The sequence below is a fragment of the Crassostrea angulata genome, chromosome 7 (genome assembly GCF_025612915.1).
Source record: "Crassostrea angulata isolate pt1a10 chromosome 7, ASM2561291v2, whole genome shotgun sequence".
NCBI classification, from domain to species: Eukaryota; Metazoa; Mollusca; class Bivalvia; order Ostreida; family Ostreidae; genus Magallana; species Magallana angulata.
This window is the reverse complement of record NC_069117.1, coordinates 43963830-43984666: the sequence shown is the minus strand read 5'-3', so window position 1 is coordinate 43984666 and position 20837 is coordinate 43963830. Positions and strand designations below refer to the sequence as shown.

At 33.4% G+C, this 20837-nt stretch overlaps 2 protein-coding genes across 4 annotated transcripts; both read right to left on the bottom strand.

Annotated features, from left to right (window-relative positions):
• Nucleotides 1-387: 387 nt before the first annotated feature.
• LOC128156595 (uncharacterized) lies at nt 388-11049 on the bottom strand. Of its 3 annotated transcripts, none has more exons than XM_052818786.1 (7): nt 10968-11049; nt 3736-3794; nt 3395-3567; nt 3022-3234; nt 1819-2496; nt 1434-1596; nt 388-988 (listed from the first exon to the last, which is right to left on the bottom strand). In XM_052818786.1, the coding sequence occupies exons 3-7, from the start codon at nt 3513-3515 to the stop codon at nt 787-789; spliced, it is 1377 nt and encodes a 458-aa protein (XP_052674746.1). In that variant the 5' UTR covers nt 3516-3567; nt 3736-3794; nt 10968-11049; the 3' UTR covers nt 388-786. The 3 variants fall into 3 exon arrangements, with proteins under 3 accessions (XP_052674746.1, XP_052674744.1, XP_052674745.1); XM_052818784.1 differs by lacking the exon at nt 10968-11049 and adding an exon at nt 9160-9703; XM_052818785.1 differs by lacking the exon at nt 10968-11049 and adding an exon at nt 9160-9703 and having other exon boundaries at nt 1819-2337.
• Nucleotides 11050-15711: 4662 nt separating this feature from the next.
• Nucleotides 15712-20681, bottom strand: LOC128155627 (uncharacterized). The gene is made up of 7 exons (XM_052817438.1): nt 20331-20681; nt 19799-19857; nt 19470-19642; nt 19070-19279; nt 18352-18990; nt 17078-17240; nt 15712-16867 (listed from the first exon to the last, which is right to left on the bottom strand). Exons 1-7 carry the CDS (start codon nt 20391-20393, stop codon nt 16663-16665), a joined length of 1512 nt encoding a protein of 503 aa, XP_052673398.1. The 5' UTR covers nt 20394-20681; the 3' UTR covers nt 15712-16662.
• Nucleotides 20682-20837: the final 156 nt, after the last annotated feature.

Here is a 20837-nt window from a genome sequence, read left to right as displayed (position 1 = left end):
AATTAGACAGAAATCAATTTCTACTTGGTATAATAATGAATTAATTATCCGGATATATAAGGTTTTCATTCGAATACCTGTTTGTGTCACCTGGTTCTTAAGAACCGGTTTATTAGCAAGGCTATATAAAGAATTGCTCAGGTGTTAAATACCAGTTTAGGACGACACGTACAGCGGAAAGTTTAAATTTTCAGAATTGTTTTATTAAAATAAATTAATCATGTGATCCAACTTTATGCCATAATTATGTATGTATATTTAATATGCCAAATATTAAATAGCTGCAGCGTGTCGTTGCTAATTCCACACAATGTGTTGTTATTTACTAGTATTATAGTATTCAGCTTTCATTTGGAAAGTAATGAATGGATTTAAAGGAGAATACACAAACATCTGTAGACTGCGAGTTGATGGTTAATTTTATTGAGCATTCACTTTCGTTGATAATGGCAAGCGCACAGTTTTGAGGACTTGCTTTTTCGCGGATACTGTTTTTCTTTTTGTGAAAGATCGACGCAGCAACGAAATCCGTGAAAATTGGTGCTCAAAGAATAATGAATAAAACACAATACTGCTTTATACCCGTATAAGTATCAATACATTCTTTGAATAATTTTAAATACAACTTCATGAAATCAGTTTTCGAGGCGCTAACAATAACAATTGAAACTCGCAAAAATATTCTCGTTTTGGACAACTGTATATGACGTCACACCTCGAAGATAATTTTTCATTTTGTTTAAAGCGATGTGTCTCTGAAGCGAGCTAGCCATTGTAAATCTGAAACTATTCAACGTTACTTGACTTCACACAGTCGTAGATTTCTCCACATTCCTGACAATAAGGGTGATAACGCTGGATGCACTCTATGACGTCAATACGCCGTGACGGCAGTTTGTAGAAATAAGAAGTCAAGTGGACAATGCTAAGTCCATGGGAACTCAACAAGGGCAAGACGGCCTCCTTGAAATGGTCCTTTGTTTTGTGTCTGAAATAAATAGTATCTTTTTAAAAATGAAAAAAAGATAAAGTTTTGTTCAAGTAATATACTCTGTATATTATTTTGTTGGTTTGTAAAATTAAAAAAACGTATGAATGTGAGATGTCAACCTTAAGAAATTATTTTAAGGTATCATTAAACATTCCTAAATTATACCAAAGAATTTTTTATCCGTGATTTATGAAAGGTTACCTACCAATTTAAGGATTATTGGTAGGTATCCTTTCATAAATCACGAATAAAAAAGCGTAAACTGTTCCATGCATGTTTTTAGAAGTAGAAATGTAGATATTCACTACTTATTTAATTTTCTGTTGACTGTAGGGCTAATTACATTGAAATTGTACAGAATTCAAAGTTACGATACAACACATGAAGTTAGTCTTAGTGCAGCGTAAGCGACTTAATTTTTGGTTCACATGACCTTACGTACCTTATTTCTTGGATTTTGTTAAAGGACAAACTAAAATAGGCCTGAATCAGGCCCTGCCAATTGCCAGGATTATCTGGGTCCAGCAAAGTAGAAAGGTCGTCAACAAAACGAATGCTATCGTTTACTGCTCCTTCTAACATTGCGGCAATGGTTGGACACGATCCTACAGTGAGCCGAAAAGTAATTATACATGTCGAGAAAGTGGTTTATGTTAAGACAATAGTTATAAAGATGACCAAAAAATTGGATTATCTACTTTATTATTCCAATAAAAGCTTTCTACTGAAAAAAAAGCACGAACAAAAAAAGACATCAACAAAAAGATATTACATTACCATGGTAATCGGAATACAAAGATATTACATTACCATGGTAATCGGAATACCTGCACGTGTTGCTCCGCTCTGCTTCCAAGAATGATCCTCAACAATAGCCACATTCTCTTCCACGTTTTTTAGACTGTCTGTTGTCAGTATTGAAATATCTAAACCATTAAATTCGTTTGAGAGTTCAATATTTTCAGTATTTTGATTCATATTGTTCAGAATACAGTTACATTTTATCGGACTATCAGCATTTCGTACTGTAGCATGAGGTACCGTTATATTGTTAGAAATTGTTTGTAGAAAAATATCCGTGTCCGCAAGATCGCTGGTTTGGAATGCCTCTCTAGAGACACAAAGGTCTATGTCATTATCACTTAAGGTGTTATGCTCTTTATCCACATCGCCGTTTTGATTATCCACATCGCTGTTTTGATTATCCACATCGCTGTTTTGATTATCCACATCGCTGTTTTGAGTACACAATTGGTTTTTTGCTGTATCCTCATAGTTTACAACGTTTCGTTGTTGAACGTTTCCCACATCAGCAGTACATACAGAATTCAGTGACATTGTGTTGTCTGGAAATACAGAATTGCCGAGCAGCTTTTGCAGACGACTACATTTGATGCGTTTAAGTTTTCGGAAAATACAGAGTACGATTAGAACAATTACAACGGACACAAGGCCAGTAATGATTGCAACTTTCCACTCCTGGTCTTGTCCTTGAAAACTGGCACCTATAAAAATGATAATCGGGCATTCAAACTTTATTTTTCAAAAATACATTGATTATTTTTCTGTTTTTATTTTTTGCAATGATTTAGGAATGCATTTCTAATGATCAAATGGAATTTGGGTGCCAGTCGTTGAGTTTAACTGAGCAAGATACAGGGCTCACAATTCTTCGTCGTGTAAACAAGGCTCGTGCCCTGTTTTTGTTTACATAGGTTCAATAGACCGGTAAAAAAAATTCAAGCTAGTTTGTCTATCTTATTATTCATTTTAAGCATAAATAAACAGTTCCTAACGATTAATACATTCATTTTAGGTATAAAACTGGAATTTTCATTTCAACATTCAAAATGTAAACAAACGCTTTGTTTACATAGCGAAGAATTGTAAGTTCTGTAACTCGCTTATAACTCATCAAATGACACTCAAATTTTGGCTGCTTATTAAAAATGCCTTACTGAAGCATTGTAAACATCAAAATCCAAAAAATAATTTTTGACCAAAATCGTGACCATGCCCCTTTAACGTACCGGAAGAACTTTTTATTACGGCACAAACAGCGGAAAGCATAGGGTGATCCCATTCCAACTTCTCCGTGCATCTGACTTTGACAAGAGTCCGTCTCTGTAGAGATTCTCCCTTACAGAGTACACGACAGGACTCGTATACGGGGACTGAGAGAGGAGACACGCCATATGGACACTCCCATTTACTACCATTCACGACTGGTAGAGGACCACACCCTAAGAAACAAAAATAAAGGCATTCATTTCATAACAGAATGGCAGTTCACACGTTTCTTTGATAAAGTCAATTTTTTGTTGCTTATATTTAATATACATTTTTTTTTAAACCATGACTTGATGCATATCGGTCAGATGACGACCGATTAGGGATTTTTACCTGGAGGGGCGCCTACCGACGGATTAAAGTACGGGTATGTCCTGCTGCGGTTCTCGTGTTCCGTCAGATGGTTTTTGTTTTGTTTGTAACATTGCTCCGAGAACCGGTTTTGAAAATGCATATCTGACGCACGACCATAGTGGCACAAATAGTTACGGTCAGAGGAAACAACGCTGTAAATAAAAGATGTGTTTTGAAAGTTTTGGCAGGAAGTAATAGTACTATAGTACTAAATTAACCCGGGCGGGACAACACGAATGTGGGGAAAAGCAACAGGATATACTCTCATTAGTTTAGATTCACAGAGCCAAAGAGGTGTACAGAGAGTTTGTGATACTCACTATCTTCCAGTTTCGCCTTTGTCTTTGTCTATGAGAAATTCCGACGAAGGGACTGAATTCTGTGAAATAGAAAAAAAAAATATAATTCGAAAATGTAACGTGTTTGACACAATTCTCAAACCTGAAAAAGCAGTTTAAATCAAGTCATAATTTAAACAAAATGTGCTGTAATACCCTATGGCTCCGAGATATGGGGTTTTCATTCTGGTGATGAAATAGAACGAGTTCACACAAATTTTTGTAAAAGAATTTTGAAAGTTAAAAAATGTACGTCAAACTTTATGGTTTATTCAGAGTTAGGGCGTCTACCTATGAGTATTATACGTAAATTGCGTATCATTAAGTATTGGTTGAAATTGATTAAAACAGAAAATTGTATATTACGCAATGTATATGAGGAAATGGTCTCACAGTTGATACCAAATACATGGTGTTTTAATGTCAGAGAATTATTAGTATCTCTGGGTATGCATGAAGTCTGGCTTTCACAAAATGTGGCTAACACTAATGTTTTCTTAAAAATTGTAAAGCAGAGGTTGTCTGATTTTTTTATTCAGGAAAGAGACGCATTTTTCGAGTCATCCTCTAAATGTTTATTGTACAAGTATCTGCCTGACACTTTTTCGTTACAATTTTATTTGAGTAAAAATATTCCGGAAAACCTTGTTGTCCTTTTAACAAAATATAGACTGTCATCGCATATGCTTTTGGTAGAGCAAGGCCGTTATAATGGAACTGTCAGATCGATGCGTATCTGTAAATATTGTAATTTAGGTGAAGTCGAGGATGAATTCCATTTCATACTTATCTGTCCATTTTATAAAAGTCTACGGGTATTGTATTTAAAAAAATATTACTGGTCTCGTCCTTCAATGTTTAAGTTAGTTCAACTCCTTGCCATTCATAATCGCAAACAATTGTGCCATCTCGCAATGTTTCTGCGTGAGGCAGGTAAAAAACGGGATGTCGGATAACTAGTACATCCAACTGATGTATTATTACTATCACTATTATTATTAATATTACTATTATTATCATTATTATCATTATTATAATCATTTGATTTATTGATTTATAGGGTCTCTCCTCCTATGAATGTACATGTATGAATAATATTTTTTTAGAATATTGTTTAACGTCAATAGCGAACTGTTTGATTTGGATTGGATAGAGTGTAGCATTATATATTTATAATTATGTACATATGTTTCAACAGCTTATAATTCATTTGAATTTAGCCAATAAACAATACAATACCCGAAAATTTTTTCCTAATTAATTTGGATTGCGTAATGTGATCTGTCGATCTTCATCTACTTTAGGAAATCTGGTCAAAACAATGGCTTCTAGAATTTAATCCACAAAAAAAACAAAAGTTGTATTCTTTAGTTTTGAAAATGTTGAAAATTTTCCAAATTTGTTGTTTGATGATTGTGCTTTGTAATATGTTTCACAACACAAGCATCTAGGAGTATTGTTATCTTCAAATTCAAGTTGGTCTAATCACATAGACATCATTGTTAAAAAGCTTACAAAAAACTTGGTCTACTTAAAATTTATTTAAATTTACTGTATCTAGAGATATTTTAGCATAAATGTATGTATCATTTATATGACCACAACTAGAGTATGCTGTTGAAGTTTGGTCTGGATGTACCCAATTTGATATGGATAAGCTTGAAAAGGTTCAATTATATGCAGCAAGATTAGTTTCAGGTCTTTCAGTCCTAGCTTCAAGAAATTCTCTATATTTGGAAACAGGATGGGAACCATTAATAATGAGACGAGGCCGTTTTAAATTATCAACTATGTTCAAAATTCATAATAATCTTGTTCCTTCTTATCTAAAAGATATAACTCCTGTAATTAGAAATGTCACTTCCAACTATAATACTAGAAACGTCTCAAACTATTCTTTGCCTAGATGTAGATTAGAAGTTTTTAACAAGTGATTTTTAACTAGTATTCGTAAGTGGAATAGTCTGAGTAATGATTCCAGGGAAGCTACTTCATTAAATATTTTAAAGAAAACACTACAGAGCGATTATACAAAGCCTCCTAAGTATATCTCTTGGTAAAAGATTTTTAAATATCATTCATACGAAATTAAGGCATAATTGTGTTCTCAATTATTATCTTTATCGATGTAACATAATAGCCAACCCGATTTTAGAAGATGTACATCACTTGTTCTTCGTTTGTAAAAAATATTCATTATGTAAATCTTTTATCGTTGAACTTTTTGAATATAAATGATGTACATTTGATACTTTGGGGTGACAAAACTTTATCTTTTGATGAAAATATTTAAAGAAGTTCATACATTCATACTAAAGTGTGAAAGATTTATCTAAGTTTTTAAATTATTTGCATAACTTTCTTATCCATTCTAATTCTAGATTTGTACAGTATTACAGCATTCAAAACTAATGATTTATTTGCATTTCATTAAGTGTACTATAACTGTTATAAATGTTAACTGGCATTGTATGACATTGTAAATGTAATATATTACTAGACTTTGACCAGTCCGTGCACGGGTTGACGTTGCATTTCTGACATTTACGAAATAGGTACATCGACACACCGTATTATTGACATATATTTACATTTTCCAGTGTCTTTGCCTGCGATAACACTACGTATCGATTTTGTACTATTTAACCCATAATACAAATGACGCCAAATTGAGGCGCCAGCGGGGTTTACTTATTTAAAAAAAAATATTTAATCGTAAGATGGCTTAAAATTATATAAATATAAGTAATGAGGAATCATTCTTTGAATATTATGTGGTGATAATTTCGGTCGGGGCTTTATTGGATTTGATCACGCCCCGACCGAAATTATCACCTCATAATACTCAAAGATTATTCCTTATTGACATAACAAAGCTATATTTACCAAGCATAATTTCCTCTGTTTCTTACGGAAACTTATAGTTAATTCATAGCTCTATTGAAACAGCCAGACTGAAATCTACACACCCTATTTATCTACAGCGGCTGATAGTGACAGGACTGAAATTGACACGCCCTGTTTATCGATTGGTCTGAACCTACAGCGACCTTAGTAAAATCCCGGACTGCATGAAATAATCATGACGATGCCAGACTCAAAGTCTCACAGGAGACGATTTGGCTGTTTCTTTTAGCTAACGTACTTTTGTACATTAACAGTAATTTAGTGAATTTTACTAACTTTTCATAATCAGCTTATTAATTAGTTAAAGAAAGATGTTAATATAAACAATAAAATGCTTTCTTTGATGATTCATGCGGGTTATGAAGGTAGCGACCATTGCAGGCTAACGCGGGTTATGTATTTTTCCTGCAACTTCGCTACCTTCATATCCCGAATGAATCACCAAAGAAAGCATTTTATTGTTTAAATAAGCCTAGAATAATGCTATTAATTTCACTACACTTTCCTTAGTTTGAATAATCTAACCGTGTCTCGGGAAAGGCCCCCACCACAGTTAGAATGTCTCCCAAATACCCGTAATGTAGCAGAAAATTTCAAAATCGCTCGGGAACGATTTTGGAGAAAATTAATGAAGTTGCATTGAAAAAAAATCAGTCAAATTCATCATAATAAACCTCTTTGAGATTGTAAATACCTTTCATATAAAAATTTTAATCCATATAATGGAAGAATTTAACAACTTTTCATCAACGTACACGTATTTTCTTTGCTAAAGAGACAATACACGGAACGCATTCTATCGTAAAACTGGGTCCGTAGGACATAATTCATTTTACGATAAAACATATTCTATCTTCACTCTCCTAAGAAATATGATGTGAATTTTTTTGCATGTAATCAAATATTTTTTGTCATCACGATAACAAAAGTAAGTATATGTACTTAGTTGAAAAGTATTTTGTTATTTTATACTTTTATACTCTCATAAGAAATCATTAATATAGATGAACAGAATATAATAGCAAATTTCCCATGAAAATTTACCCGTAACGGTATTTGTATTTTCATTTCTGAGTTTATTCATGCAAATATGATATTGTGGAAACATAAACTAAAGATCTCGTTAGCGTGAAAGAATGGCGCAAGCGCAAAATTGTAAAATCCAAAAAATCCTGATGATTTCCGGGATTTTTTGAGGAATTTTCGTTGATTATTAATTAGCGAAGCTTAACTGAGAAAAAATAAAAACAAATTGGTAATCTTCTAGTACCAATGATGTTTAAAATATATAAAACAAAAGACAGTTTTCTTCCGATTTATCGGTATTAAAGACCAAAAATTCGAGTCTATTATTTTAATATAGAAGTATAGATATACAAGGAGAGGGCTTTCTAAGTTTTTGGAACTTGTGTCCAATCCTTTTGGCATTAGTCAATAAAATATGTTCAATTCAACTCATCTGTCGATATTGATGTGGATAAAAGTTTGGTTTAATCAAGATACTCTCACCGTTTAAGAATATTAAAAATTTACAATATTTATCCAAAACTTGTTTCAAAAATATTTTGAAAGGTAAGAACTGTAAATGCCCCAGCGGGATTCGAAATCGTGACTTGCAGATTCGTAATTAACGTCTAACCGATCGCGCGACTATATGTTAGGTATCCCTTAAAATAAACGAAAAAATTATAGTTATATTTGATTGTATTGTTTATTTCGTAAGGAAGTACATCACAGTACGGAGGTGTCTCATAATTAAAACCAGTATTATTTTTATTTGAGTACATTTCAGGTCATAGGTGTTAACTCAAATTTTTAGAAATCCAATGGGTTTTTGGGAAACTCCGGAAGAAAAGTCTCTATGATGTCAGCATGTACTTGGGAGATTCCACGTAAATTTTACATAAGAGTGATTAGGAAATAATGTACTTAAGGGTGTGGTCACGATTTGATCTTAAAATTTTCAGATTTTGCTTTTCCATGTAGTTGTTTACTGTTCTATCTTTGGCCCATCAAATGCTGACCTAGATCTAGACTGTTTTGCTTAGTAGAAAAGTTTTACATCTGTGCATGTAAATGTATTGTTTTATTTTTTTGTTTCTGTTGAACACAATTGAACAACATTTTTGTCTATTAGTGGTTTTGTTAAGAATTTGTAGTTTTCTGTTAAGTAATTAGGTAACCCCCTCACCCCCCCCCCCCAAAAAAAAAAATGATACGAGCACAGAACAAAGAATTGTGAGCCATTCAGCTTTAGTTTCTTGATAACCCACAAATAACGTCTGGTTGAGCTTGAGAAAAAAAACATGGAAAAGGAGAACAGTATTTGGAATGAGAAAAAAATAATAAAACTTGAATATTTTCCGATTCATTTTGACTATGTTCTTTTAAAATCTTGTGGGTTTGTTTTTTTAAACATTTCATCAATTCATGACTCTGATACAAGTATATATATATGAAGTGATATAGGAAAACAATGAACAAAAAGGAATAACTTACACATCCACTTTGAATGATTACCACAGCAACCATGATCACTATTGTGTTGTGCATACTTCAGTGAATTGTAGTCACACTTTGTTATTTTCCTGGAAATCGGCTTCCTTGAGAAAACATTCTATCTATATATATACGTGGACGACTTTCCGACTGTTTAGTAATCTTTTCTAGGCATCACAAAAAGGCGTTATTAAATCAACAAGTTTAAAATCACATAAGACTGTTATGAAGTATTCATTTCCCAATGCACAATTTTTACGGTTTTTTTTAACTGAAAGGAATCGTTGTAAGATTGAAAAGACTCAACTTGATGGTTTCCTTTTTACTAACATTCCGGATGAAAACCACACACTTCACATATGATCATCACCAAGGATGTGCAGCTCTGCTGTTTTTATTTATCCAAACAGCATGTGTTTTAAATCAAAGATATTTTTGAAGAGGACTGCCTGATTGCACTTCTCGTTCAGAGTTTGCGACTAGGAAACATGTTATTTTACGCTAACTTCCTACGTTTAATTGTTACGATGGCCTCATATCTGGTTCTTTTCATTACTTCCAACGAAAAATTCCCAGAAACCGGAAATACAATCATGATATCGTCATTTCCGGGTCTTTTCTGAATAAAAAGAATTTTCAACTATCTCTTAATGTTTATGAGAAATTAAGATTTTTTTGTGTGAACATTATCTATGAACAACAACACTCCTCGACCCCTTATGACAATTGGTGAAATGAACATGAATTGAAAAAAAGTATCTGTTAGGTTTGGATACCCGTGTTTCCATATTATTTATTCATAACTTCATTTTTTATCAGTCTTTTAGATAGTTTTGATTGTTAAAATTAAAGATTATCAAAACTACGAAAAGAAAATATCGAAATCATTTAAGAGTTGGTTTTAGATGTAGATACACTTTTTAGCAATGAAATGACGTGAGGGAAAAAAAGAATGTTTACGCTCTAGTTCTTCTTATCGCCTCTCATCAGGATAAAGCAGCCAGTTATTTTAAACTTTCATATTATTAAACAATCAATGAAAATTCGAAAAACTTGTTAAATCTAAATTAAGTATTTTTCTTTTAAGAATTGAAATTTTACACAAAAAATAGATTTTCAACATTTGAAAATAAATATTACTAATAAGGAATAAGGAGTCATTCTTTGAGTATTATGAGGTGATAATTTTGGTCGGGGCGTGATCAAATCCAATAAAGCCCGAAGGGCTTTATGATAGATTTGATCACGCCCCGACCGAAATTATCACCTCATAATATTCAAAGAATGATTCCTTATTACTTATATTTATATAATTTTAAGCCATCGTACAATTAAATCTTTAACTATAAATAAGCAAACCCCGCCGGTGCCTCAATTTGACGTCATTTGTATTATGGGTTATATAGTACAAAATCGATACGTAGTGTTATCACAGACAAAGACACTGGATGATGTAAATATATTACTATATTTGCGCAAACAAAGGTCATTAGGTACGCTTTGTGACGCTGTAACACCGTAGAGCACGAACTATTCAACTGCAGTGTCAACGTGGGCGCATATATTAAAAATAATTGCTGTTAATCTGTAAAATGAATTTTAGGGAAAAGATTTGATAATGAAATGTTGACAAATAATTCTTTTTATAAAATAAAAGCTCATGACCGAGTAGACCTTGAATAAATTATTCCATATAAGTCCTGTTATGTTACATTTGAGGTTTAAAACAACGTTTGGACATGTTTTGAAAATCAAATATTAATGATATATAAATGAAATATCCACTTGCAAATGTATGTAACATTTACCCGTTTTAGCGAAAGGGGAAGACTCTCCACTTTTCAATGAAGTTAACATGATCGCCAGATTCTATCCTGGCGTCACGGGTTTCCGATAGTCTAACACTAAACGCTATCCCTAATGATCGTCTTTTTAGTCAACAATTTTGAAACTCTATGTTTATCATTTTTAACCGTAAACATAGCTGATACAAAATCAAAGTTAGTCGTTATCATATGAAGTGTTAAGCTATAAATAAACTGGATAACGCACTGATTTGACGAATGGAAATGGGTGTCATATGTTTCGAATAGTATGATTCATCAACAGTTTAGCTAACATACATGTAAATGTGACATAACCTTTTGAATATAATCTGTAACATTTTCAATTGTTTCTAAACTTTTATTTCAACTTAAATCATCCTGTTATTTAATTTTCCTCGTAACTTAATTTCATCACTCATGATGATTAAAAAAATACATTTGTACGATTATTAATAACGTTTTTAATTCAGAGTAAGCTTTAACTATAGCGCTCCTAGGATTCCAAATAAAGAAAATCTTTACACAGTTATATATATGATAATTTTAGCATGTAAATATATCATTATTTGACTGGATGATATGTATTTATAAATACTATTATATTATCGTTAAGAGTCTGGGTAGTTTAAGTGACCTTAATTAAGGTAATAGAAATAGTTTTTTTTCTGTAAGACACTCGAGAAATTGTGTGATTTGAACCATTTTACGCAGCATAATTTTGATACTATACATGTAAATGAATAAAGAGGAAGAGAGATTTCGTACGCCCGATGTCCCAAGTAATTAAGAAAATGACGTCATTTTGGGATAAACGCACTATCGATTATCTGAAACATATGACGACACGATATACCGGTACCAGATATCGAGGATCAGTGTGATATATGATACCATAAACAACAAGAGATGTTTGTAAAACACTTACCCCCCCCCTCCCCCCCTTCCTTGGACATACATGGGGGAGTATACATGTACATTATGGGCAATATACATGGAAATGAAATTGACCTTTGGAACTTATAATCAATAGGGGTCATCTACCGGTACTCTCTGCGATGCATCAACCTATCAGGTATGACTTGTCTATGTTAACGTATTGTGGACTTGTATTATAAACGGTACTTAGGTCAAAGACAGTGCTACAGTAGGACCTAAGTACATTCTTAGACCTAAGTCCGTAACTAGAAGAGTGCTTGGCAAGGACAATTTACTCAAAGCGTTGGCGGCCGATAGAGGTGGCTTAAGTTTGTCTTAAGCTTGTTTTACATAAATTTAGGAGTATAATTGTTAATCATTTCAATTCAGCTTTTTAAAAACAGTGTATTAATCACATAGTTTACACAAAATTTATATCTTAATATTCACATATATCAAAGTTTTGCTTTTTTAATATAAATATTAACAGTGGTTTTATAAGCTACAGAATTTTTCCATATAGTATGCCTGTAAATGGGCTGCCGAATAGGTTGTAAACACGTCATGGCAAGAAGTACACCCCTCAGTGATTTTTAAAGACGACGATAGCCTCAATTCAGTATATCGACTCAATGAAAAAATTATATCAGATATTGTGAATGTCTTATTGGTGAGTTAAGATGTAGAACAAAAGATGAAAAAAACCACTTAATTATTCTTTCAAGTTCTAACAGCAACGCGATATTACATCATAGGCAGTCTTCGAGAACGACGAAAACAGTTAATATTCGTCAAAAAACAAAAAAAAGAACACCAATAGAAGGAATACATTACCTGAAATTCATTGTTTTGAGCTTTTTAAAACTTTTAGATTTCGCCAAGTTCTATATAGCCCCTGGTACCCCAATTCAAGAGCATTCAAGAAAAAGTCGTCTACATCACATATTTGGCAAAAACACGTTTTCAAGATTTATCAGTAATTATATAATTTGTTTAACCTTTGCAGAGATAATGAAGTTTAAGGGACATAACTCTGTCAAAAATTGCTTGAATTTACCCAAAATAAAATATGTCCAAGATATTTTTATGATAAATGAGCAAACCAAATTTCATTTCAGTATGTTAAACTTCTGAGAAGAAAATGAACGAAAACTGCAGATAATAATTGGAATTTGTGTAAGTCCAAGGAGCATAACTCTGTCAAAAATTACTCGATCGAACCAAATTTAATACCAATTTTTTTTAAATTGTATTTCATAACATACAAAAAAATGTTAAGGCAAAACCTCATCAGAGCCCCCTACATACTCCCCACCTGGGGTGCCACGCCCCCCCCCCCCCCCCCGGATTGGAAATTTGTTATATACAAAATGTCTCAGACAGTAATTGCAGTATAGACAGTTTTCAAGCGTATACTCAAACACCCCAGTTTATAATGCTATTCACGATAGGCAGCTTCTGAATTACACTTCTTGACATTTGTAAACCGGAATACACACAATCACTCCAGATCCGTTACATTTGGCGCCCACGTTGGGACATGGGTATTCTCTAGCGGGTGAGAGAGATTATTTCCAGAACTTTGCCCCACAGGCATTGGCACTCCAGGAGAGTCGGGACGCCTCTTTCCTTGGAGGGGGGCAATGTGGTAGAATTAGGTATATGGCATTCCTACTAGCTCTGGCTAGGGGTTAACCCTTTAGCTCGATCGGTAGAGTGCTGGACTGGCGTGCCAGAGGACCCGGATTCAAACCCAAGCAGAGGCAATAGTGTCTCTATAACAATGTCATGGGACAGGAAACGGACAAACAGAAATGTTCAATGATAATAAAAGTTAGTATTTCTTTTATATTTGCATAACATACATCATTGTTTATCAAGCTAAATAAAACTGTCAAAGAAAAGCAGTTAAACTCATAAACAACCCTTTTAGTGAGGACCGGAAGTGACGATCGACAAAATGAAACTGTTTAAACATATCTTCACTTAAATGTCTATTATCCATGAAAGTTTCGTGTCTTAATTAATCACTTATGCTTCAATGAGATCTCGTGGGAACAAAATTTGTGTTTAAAAAGTTACCTGAGATAATTGAGATATCTCACCGGAAGAAGAATGATTTTGTTTAATTAGCATCGCATAGATGACTTATGTAAGGATTTATACTATCATATTCATTCTATGTAAAATAAATTTAATACGTAAATAAAATAAATTTTAAAGTGCTTCCGATGACGACGGAAGTAACGACGAACACAACAAAATAGTTTAAACACGGTCTATCATCCCACAAAGTCTAGATGTTCAAGTGTTTGCCGTTTTTGAGATCTCGAGGGAACAAGGTTTTTGACGCGGGACAGGAAACGGACGACCTAGTTCGATTTATTAGTTTTATTGACAATGCTGAAAATTGAACATGTGTGTAATGGAATTATACATAGAACTAAAATTAGGTAATTAATTGGTTTTACGAGATATACACTTATATGCATAATTCTGTCTTCTGAAATTGTACTAAGCGAATTGTTTTCAGAATTTTTTGATAAATCTATCAGACTGTCTGTCTGTTTGTGAAAATTCCATCCAGGCTAAACCTCTGTTTTAGAGAAATTTTGTTTCCAATATTTCAGAGCCCGATTTTTAAAATCCTATTATAATGATTCAAGTGCATATCCTTTCGGGTCCAATATCTCATAAACTAGAGATGACCATATCACCATATTTTCATAGCGGCAGTGGTTTACCACTTGTAGATGACTCTGAAATTTCAGCCCACAGGGTAATGGCCCTTGATGTTTAAAACCCCATTATAATGATTGAATAGTGTTCTATAAGTGGGGACCCGAATCTCAAATTCTACAGATGACAACTTAACCATATTTTCACAGTGATAGTGGTATACTACTAGTAGATGCCACTGAAAATTTTAGCCCCCATGCAGGGTATGGGGCCTTTTTGTTTCCGAGCCCGATGTTTGAAATCCAATTATAAAGAATATGTAGTTTTTAGGGCCCCATATCTCAAAATCTATAGATGACCACATGAACATAATTTTACGGTCATTTAAAAGTAAAAACATCATTTAAAAATACACACTCACTTATATATTTCTTTATCAAAGTGATTGAAAATAACGTTTAATTCTGCTTTTCTTCTTAAATTTACGAACAAAAATAATTTTTTTAAAAGGGTACGTTGGTAAATTCATTATTCTTCAAAACATTTAATCAATTCATAAGATGACTAATGATATAATAAATAACTAGATAAATAAACCAATAAACTTTTATTCATAAAAGTAGCAACCGAAAATAAAAAATAAATAACCAACCTAAGCGCATATACGACTTTTTTTACTTGTTAGTTGATTAGAGGAACAAGCTTATATTTTAAAAAAAATAAGTCAGCTCATCTCAATAAATGTGTTGGGGTTTTTTTGTGTCTTTTTTTGTTGTGTTTTTTTTTAATTACCCTTGTCTCATTGTTCGAAGGAATAATATGGTTCACAAGTAAATCTTTAATGCAAAAATATGAAACAAATAGTATGATAAGATTTTTAGGTAAGTGAATCGTATATCTGGTTTTATATGGCATCGTTTTCAAAATCGCATATCTATAAATCACGTTGCAAACTTAAAAGCGGAGAGATTGCAAAATTGTAAACACTAACTTAAATTAAAATACCCCTTACCCATGATTTAGAACCCCATCAATCAAAGTAAAACTAAAACATTTCAGTTTCTCGTCATGTCATTGCACCCTGTCTCCCGTTTGATATTTAGAAGAAGAAATATATAATTGTTTTTATATAATTGTTTTTAAGATCGTCAATTCTAACGGTATTAATTTAAAATAAGCCTTTTGGACGAAGGGGGTAATACATTTCTACTTTTTATTCCCTTCCTCCACAAAATTAAGTCAAGATTGGTCAGTTAGTTTCCTGGGAGAAGCTTAAACATAGATGGTAATACATGGGAAAATAAAAGTTCCAAACCGGCGTATTTTCACTCAAATGTGTTCTCATGTGTTCATAACGCCGAAGTCAAAACTGTAGATAAGCATCGATTAGATGAAAAAGATTCGAGGTATTCCGTAATCCGTGTAAAAGGTGTTTCAAAAAGATATATGAAATGGTGAAATAAACGATGATGACGCATTAATGTTATGAAGGCGCGTGCCTTAGTTTATATTTTGGGTTGAAAAACCATGTATTTATTCTATGTATTAATAAATGCCATAATTATCCTTTTTTTATGAGAAATTAATATCATATCAGTTATTGCAAATTGTTGTCACAAATGGTCCGCGATACACATGACCGGAAAGTAAAAATGTGGAAAATTCCACTATATAGAAGGTTTTCGGTGGGGGTATTCTGGATATAAAAAAGGGGGGAAAGCCCACTATATAGTCAGCTTTCCGTGGGGGAAAACTGCTATATAGCCATTTTTCCGGGGGGGGGGGGACTGCTATATAGCTATTTTTCCTGGGGGGAAAGGTGGCTAGGAGGAAAAGGCACTATATAACACCGGAACTAATTTAAAAAAAAAAATGAAAAAAACGCCTCGAGATATTATCATTCTCAATCATCCCTGAAAATTTCAGAGAAATCTATCAAGGCATCTCTGAAAAATTCTGCCGACAAAAAAAAAAGGAGAAAAAAAAAGGAAAAACAAAGAAACAAAAAACACTACAGTCACTATAAGGTCTTCCGTTGGAAACAGAAGACCTTAAAAAAGCCAGCTATTGTTCTATAGTAATACTAGTATTTTTCTTTTCTTGACTTCACATGGCTGTAGATTTCTCCACAATCCCGACAATACGGGTGATAACGCTGGATGCACTCTATGATGTCAATACGCCGTGACGGCAGCTTGTAAAAATAATAAGTCAAGTCAAATATTCTATATCCATGGGAACTCAACAAAGGCAAGAGAGCCTCCTTGAAATGGTCTTTTGTTTTGTGTCTGAAATAAGAATGTTAAAAAGAATGATACATGTACTTTTTTCAACAAAACGCCCCAAATCTTTTCTTTAAATCAGAATTGTCTTCATTGCATCTCATTGTAAAGAATGTTATGCTTTTCAAAAAGAATTTAATAACTTTAGACTGCTGGAATTGTTATTATAATTTTAATGAAAAAATAACCACTTTTTTGCAACATCATATAATGTACCTTATTTCTTTGATTTTATTAAATGACATATTAAAATAAGACTGAGCCAGGCCCTGCCAATTGCGAGGATTATCCGGGTCCAGCAAAGTAGAGAGGTCGTCAACAAAACGAATGCTATCGTTTACCGCTCCTTCTAACATGGCGGCAATGGTTGGACACGATTCTTTAGAGAAACGACAAAAACGCCTAAATTATGTTATACAATTACGCTAATTATCAGTAATCATAAGCAAGAGGCCCGTAGGCCTTGACGGTCACCTTAGCACCATAGCCATTAGATGGACCCATGTTTGCATTTTAAAGTTAAACTGGAGTCTAAACCCGAATCCGAGACTTCACTGACTGTTACCCAATTTTTATTATTTCTTATTTACAAACATCAGTTCATAATTCTTTTTTAAAAAGGGGAGGGAGAGTAGGAGGAATCATGGATTATTCTCGGATTATTTACACTCTAGCTTCAGGGGGCAAAAAATGTAAAATTTTGGTTAAACAAAAAGACCCGCTGGCCTTTAATGGCCATTATTTATAATGTTCAAAATAGCATGTATAATGCATAGAACATGCATGCAGTTTATTACTACAAGCATACAATGCACAATAAATTAATTACATGTATTATCTAATTAAGTTTTAAGATAAAGTTAAGAATGTAAAAATGTTGACGGACAACACATGGTCAACAGCAATAGGGTACAAACTAGTCTGAGATTCAATTGACCTAAAAATACATGATCATTAAATGGCTATATCTCAAAGAAAATATAAAATATTGTACATTTTCACTATTATACATTTAAGGTTCCGCCCTTGGACCATTAAACCTGATCTAGGCGCCATGAATTTTAAAAATTCAGATAGAGAACTTCATTAAAGGGGCATGGTCACGATTTTGGTCAAATTTTATTTTTCTGTTTTTATTATTTACAATGCTTTATGAATGCATTTCAAATGGCACCGCCTATGAGGCCCTGAGAGAAGTATAGTAATAAATTTCATAATTTATATTCCTCTTATTCTATAGATGCTTCGTACTAAAAATGATGAGAACTGGCCTTGTACAATGTAGTTTTCAAGAAGAAGTTTAAAATGTAAAATTGTTAATGGACAACGGACGACCACGGATGAAGACCAGCTGCAATAGGTCACCCGAGTGACTCAGGTGACCGAAATTATATATTGATCACAAAGGTATGATAGTCTTTTTTAAACTGCTATTATTTTAGGAAAAAGTAAAGGAGCAATAACATTGGTTGTCATTAAACACGAAATACCTGCATGCTCGTTTTGACTCCGAAGAAAACTCTCTTCGAATGCTTTATCCTCTTTCACGTTTCGTAAATCTGTTTTCATTGACGAAATGACTAAAGCATTAGTTTTGTCATCTGAAGCCAACAACTGGGATAAAGGAAGAGATGGATTAGGTTCAACGTTTTCATTTAACTGATCTACATCGTTATTAAGAGGAATGTTTGGTTTTCTCATACCATCTACCCCTGTTCTAGCATTGCTTATATTTAGATTGTTAAAAGTTGTTTCTTGGGAAATATCAATATCCGTGAGATCTTTAGTTTGCAATGTCCCATTTGAGCAACATATACATTGGTCTACATTACTGTTGCTCTGTTCCTTTTCGACATTATTGTTGCCTGTAGACACTTTACATTTCGCCGTATTTTTCGTCACGACGATTTGCTTGTGATCTTCGTCTTCCATTCCAGCAATGTCTACAGGGTTCGGTGCTATGTTGTTGTCTTGGGGTACTGTATTGCAGAGCAGATTTTGTAGATTATTGCAAATAAGGCGTTTAAATTTTCGGAAAACAGAAAGTAAGATTAGAACGGCTACAGCGAACACAAGGGCGACTGTTAGTAAAACTTTCATAATGTCCGGGTCTTGGCTTGGATGTTCACCTAAACAATGAAAATATTTTATTCAGACACCGTTTTGCATCAAATATAGCGCAATCTGACAATGCTCGATTTAACGTACCGGAACTTTTTTCTACGCTACAAGCATTAGAAGGCAACACCCTGTCCCACTCCAACTTCTCTGTGCATCTCACTTTGACAAGAACCCGTGTCTGTACTGAGTTTCCATTACAGACTATATGACAGGACTCGTACACGGGGACTGAGGGGGAAGACACATTATTAGGACACTCCCACTCACCGTCTTTCACGACTGGTAGAGGAACACAACCTATGAACCAGAAATATGTAAAATAAATTTGAGTACAACCTCGCAATAGAATTTGGCGCTTAGCATGCATGTTGTAGAAGACTTCGTATGCCTGTTGCATGCAAGTTTAAAGAACATTGTAGGCATCGCAAAGTAAGAAATATACATTGTATGTAATAAACGTATGCGAACAATAATATTCGCAACGCACCTGGAGGGGCACCGACTGACGAATCAAAATATGGATACGTCCTGCTTTCTTCTTCACGCCTTGACAGGCGGTTTTTGTTTTGACTGAAACACTGCGCTGAAAACGCCCAACCCTTATTATCTAACGTATCTGCTCCTCCATAATGACACAAATAGTTGCCCGATGAAACAAAGCTGCAAAACAAGGTGTGCTCTAAAAGTTTTGGTCTGGAAGTGACACATTCAGTAACGATATAGACTTGGTGGGCCAACACTAAACATGTTCACCATAGTGACTGGAATTGAATCACAGAATTTACAGTTGATATAAAATTAATAGTTTATACTTACTATCTTCCTGTCTCACCATTTTTTGCATCTATATAAAATTCCGGGGACGGTAGTGTTTTCTGTAAAACAAGAATATCTAGGTATAACTTCTCCTAGTCAAATCTCATATACGATTCTGTTATTCATAATACTGTCTGAATGCAGTCACAATTAAAACTACATATTAGTATTTATATTGCAAATAACCACATACGTCATATAATTTCATTTATCTACAATGTATCTTTCTAACTATCGGTATACAAAAACGAAGTAATAGTGATACTAAGAATTAATTAAATAAGAGAACAGTTAATTATTAACAGGGTTTTGGTAAATCTTATAGATTAATTCAAATTATTGAAAGAACCCAATTTTTTGTAGTCAAAAGGGTACATGTATTTAATTGAAAATCATAAATTAACCAAAAATGATTGCCAAAAAAATATAAACTTAAAAATATAGATAAGTACTAAAAGTAACTTAGTACATGTAACTTAAAAAAAACCCCACAAAAAACCCTCAAGAACAATTAAAAAAATGAAATACTTACTTTTCCGTTCACTATGATTACTGCAACCATCATAATCAGAGTTTCAATTTTTGTTAGGAGCATGATCCAGCAAATTAAGTCACTTTAGTTTTCCGAACACATGACATGACAAAACATTATTTGATGCACAATTTAGTATTCAGTGTGAGGATTCCCAGAACTCAGATCGTGTAACATTGAACAGGAAGATGTTCCCCCTGTCTATTAAAAACATTCAACGTTTGGCGACCTTTACAAGCGTTCCAGAGGGAAACCACGCGTTACACTCTGCAGTAACCATGTGCAGTAGAGACATGAAACTTTGCTATATAATCCAGCAGATTAATGTGATCTAAATATGGAAAAATTAATGTGACAAAGGTCTTGTTTAAAAAGAAGAACAAGGAAATATACATATATGTCATCACAAGTAGCGCGCTTCCTGTAATCAAAATTGTGAAAGAGTCCAAAAACTGATGATTTTGATAAACGTTATAAAAAAAACCCCTCAATATCCTGTTGTAAGCA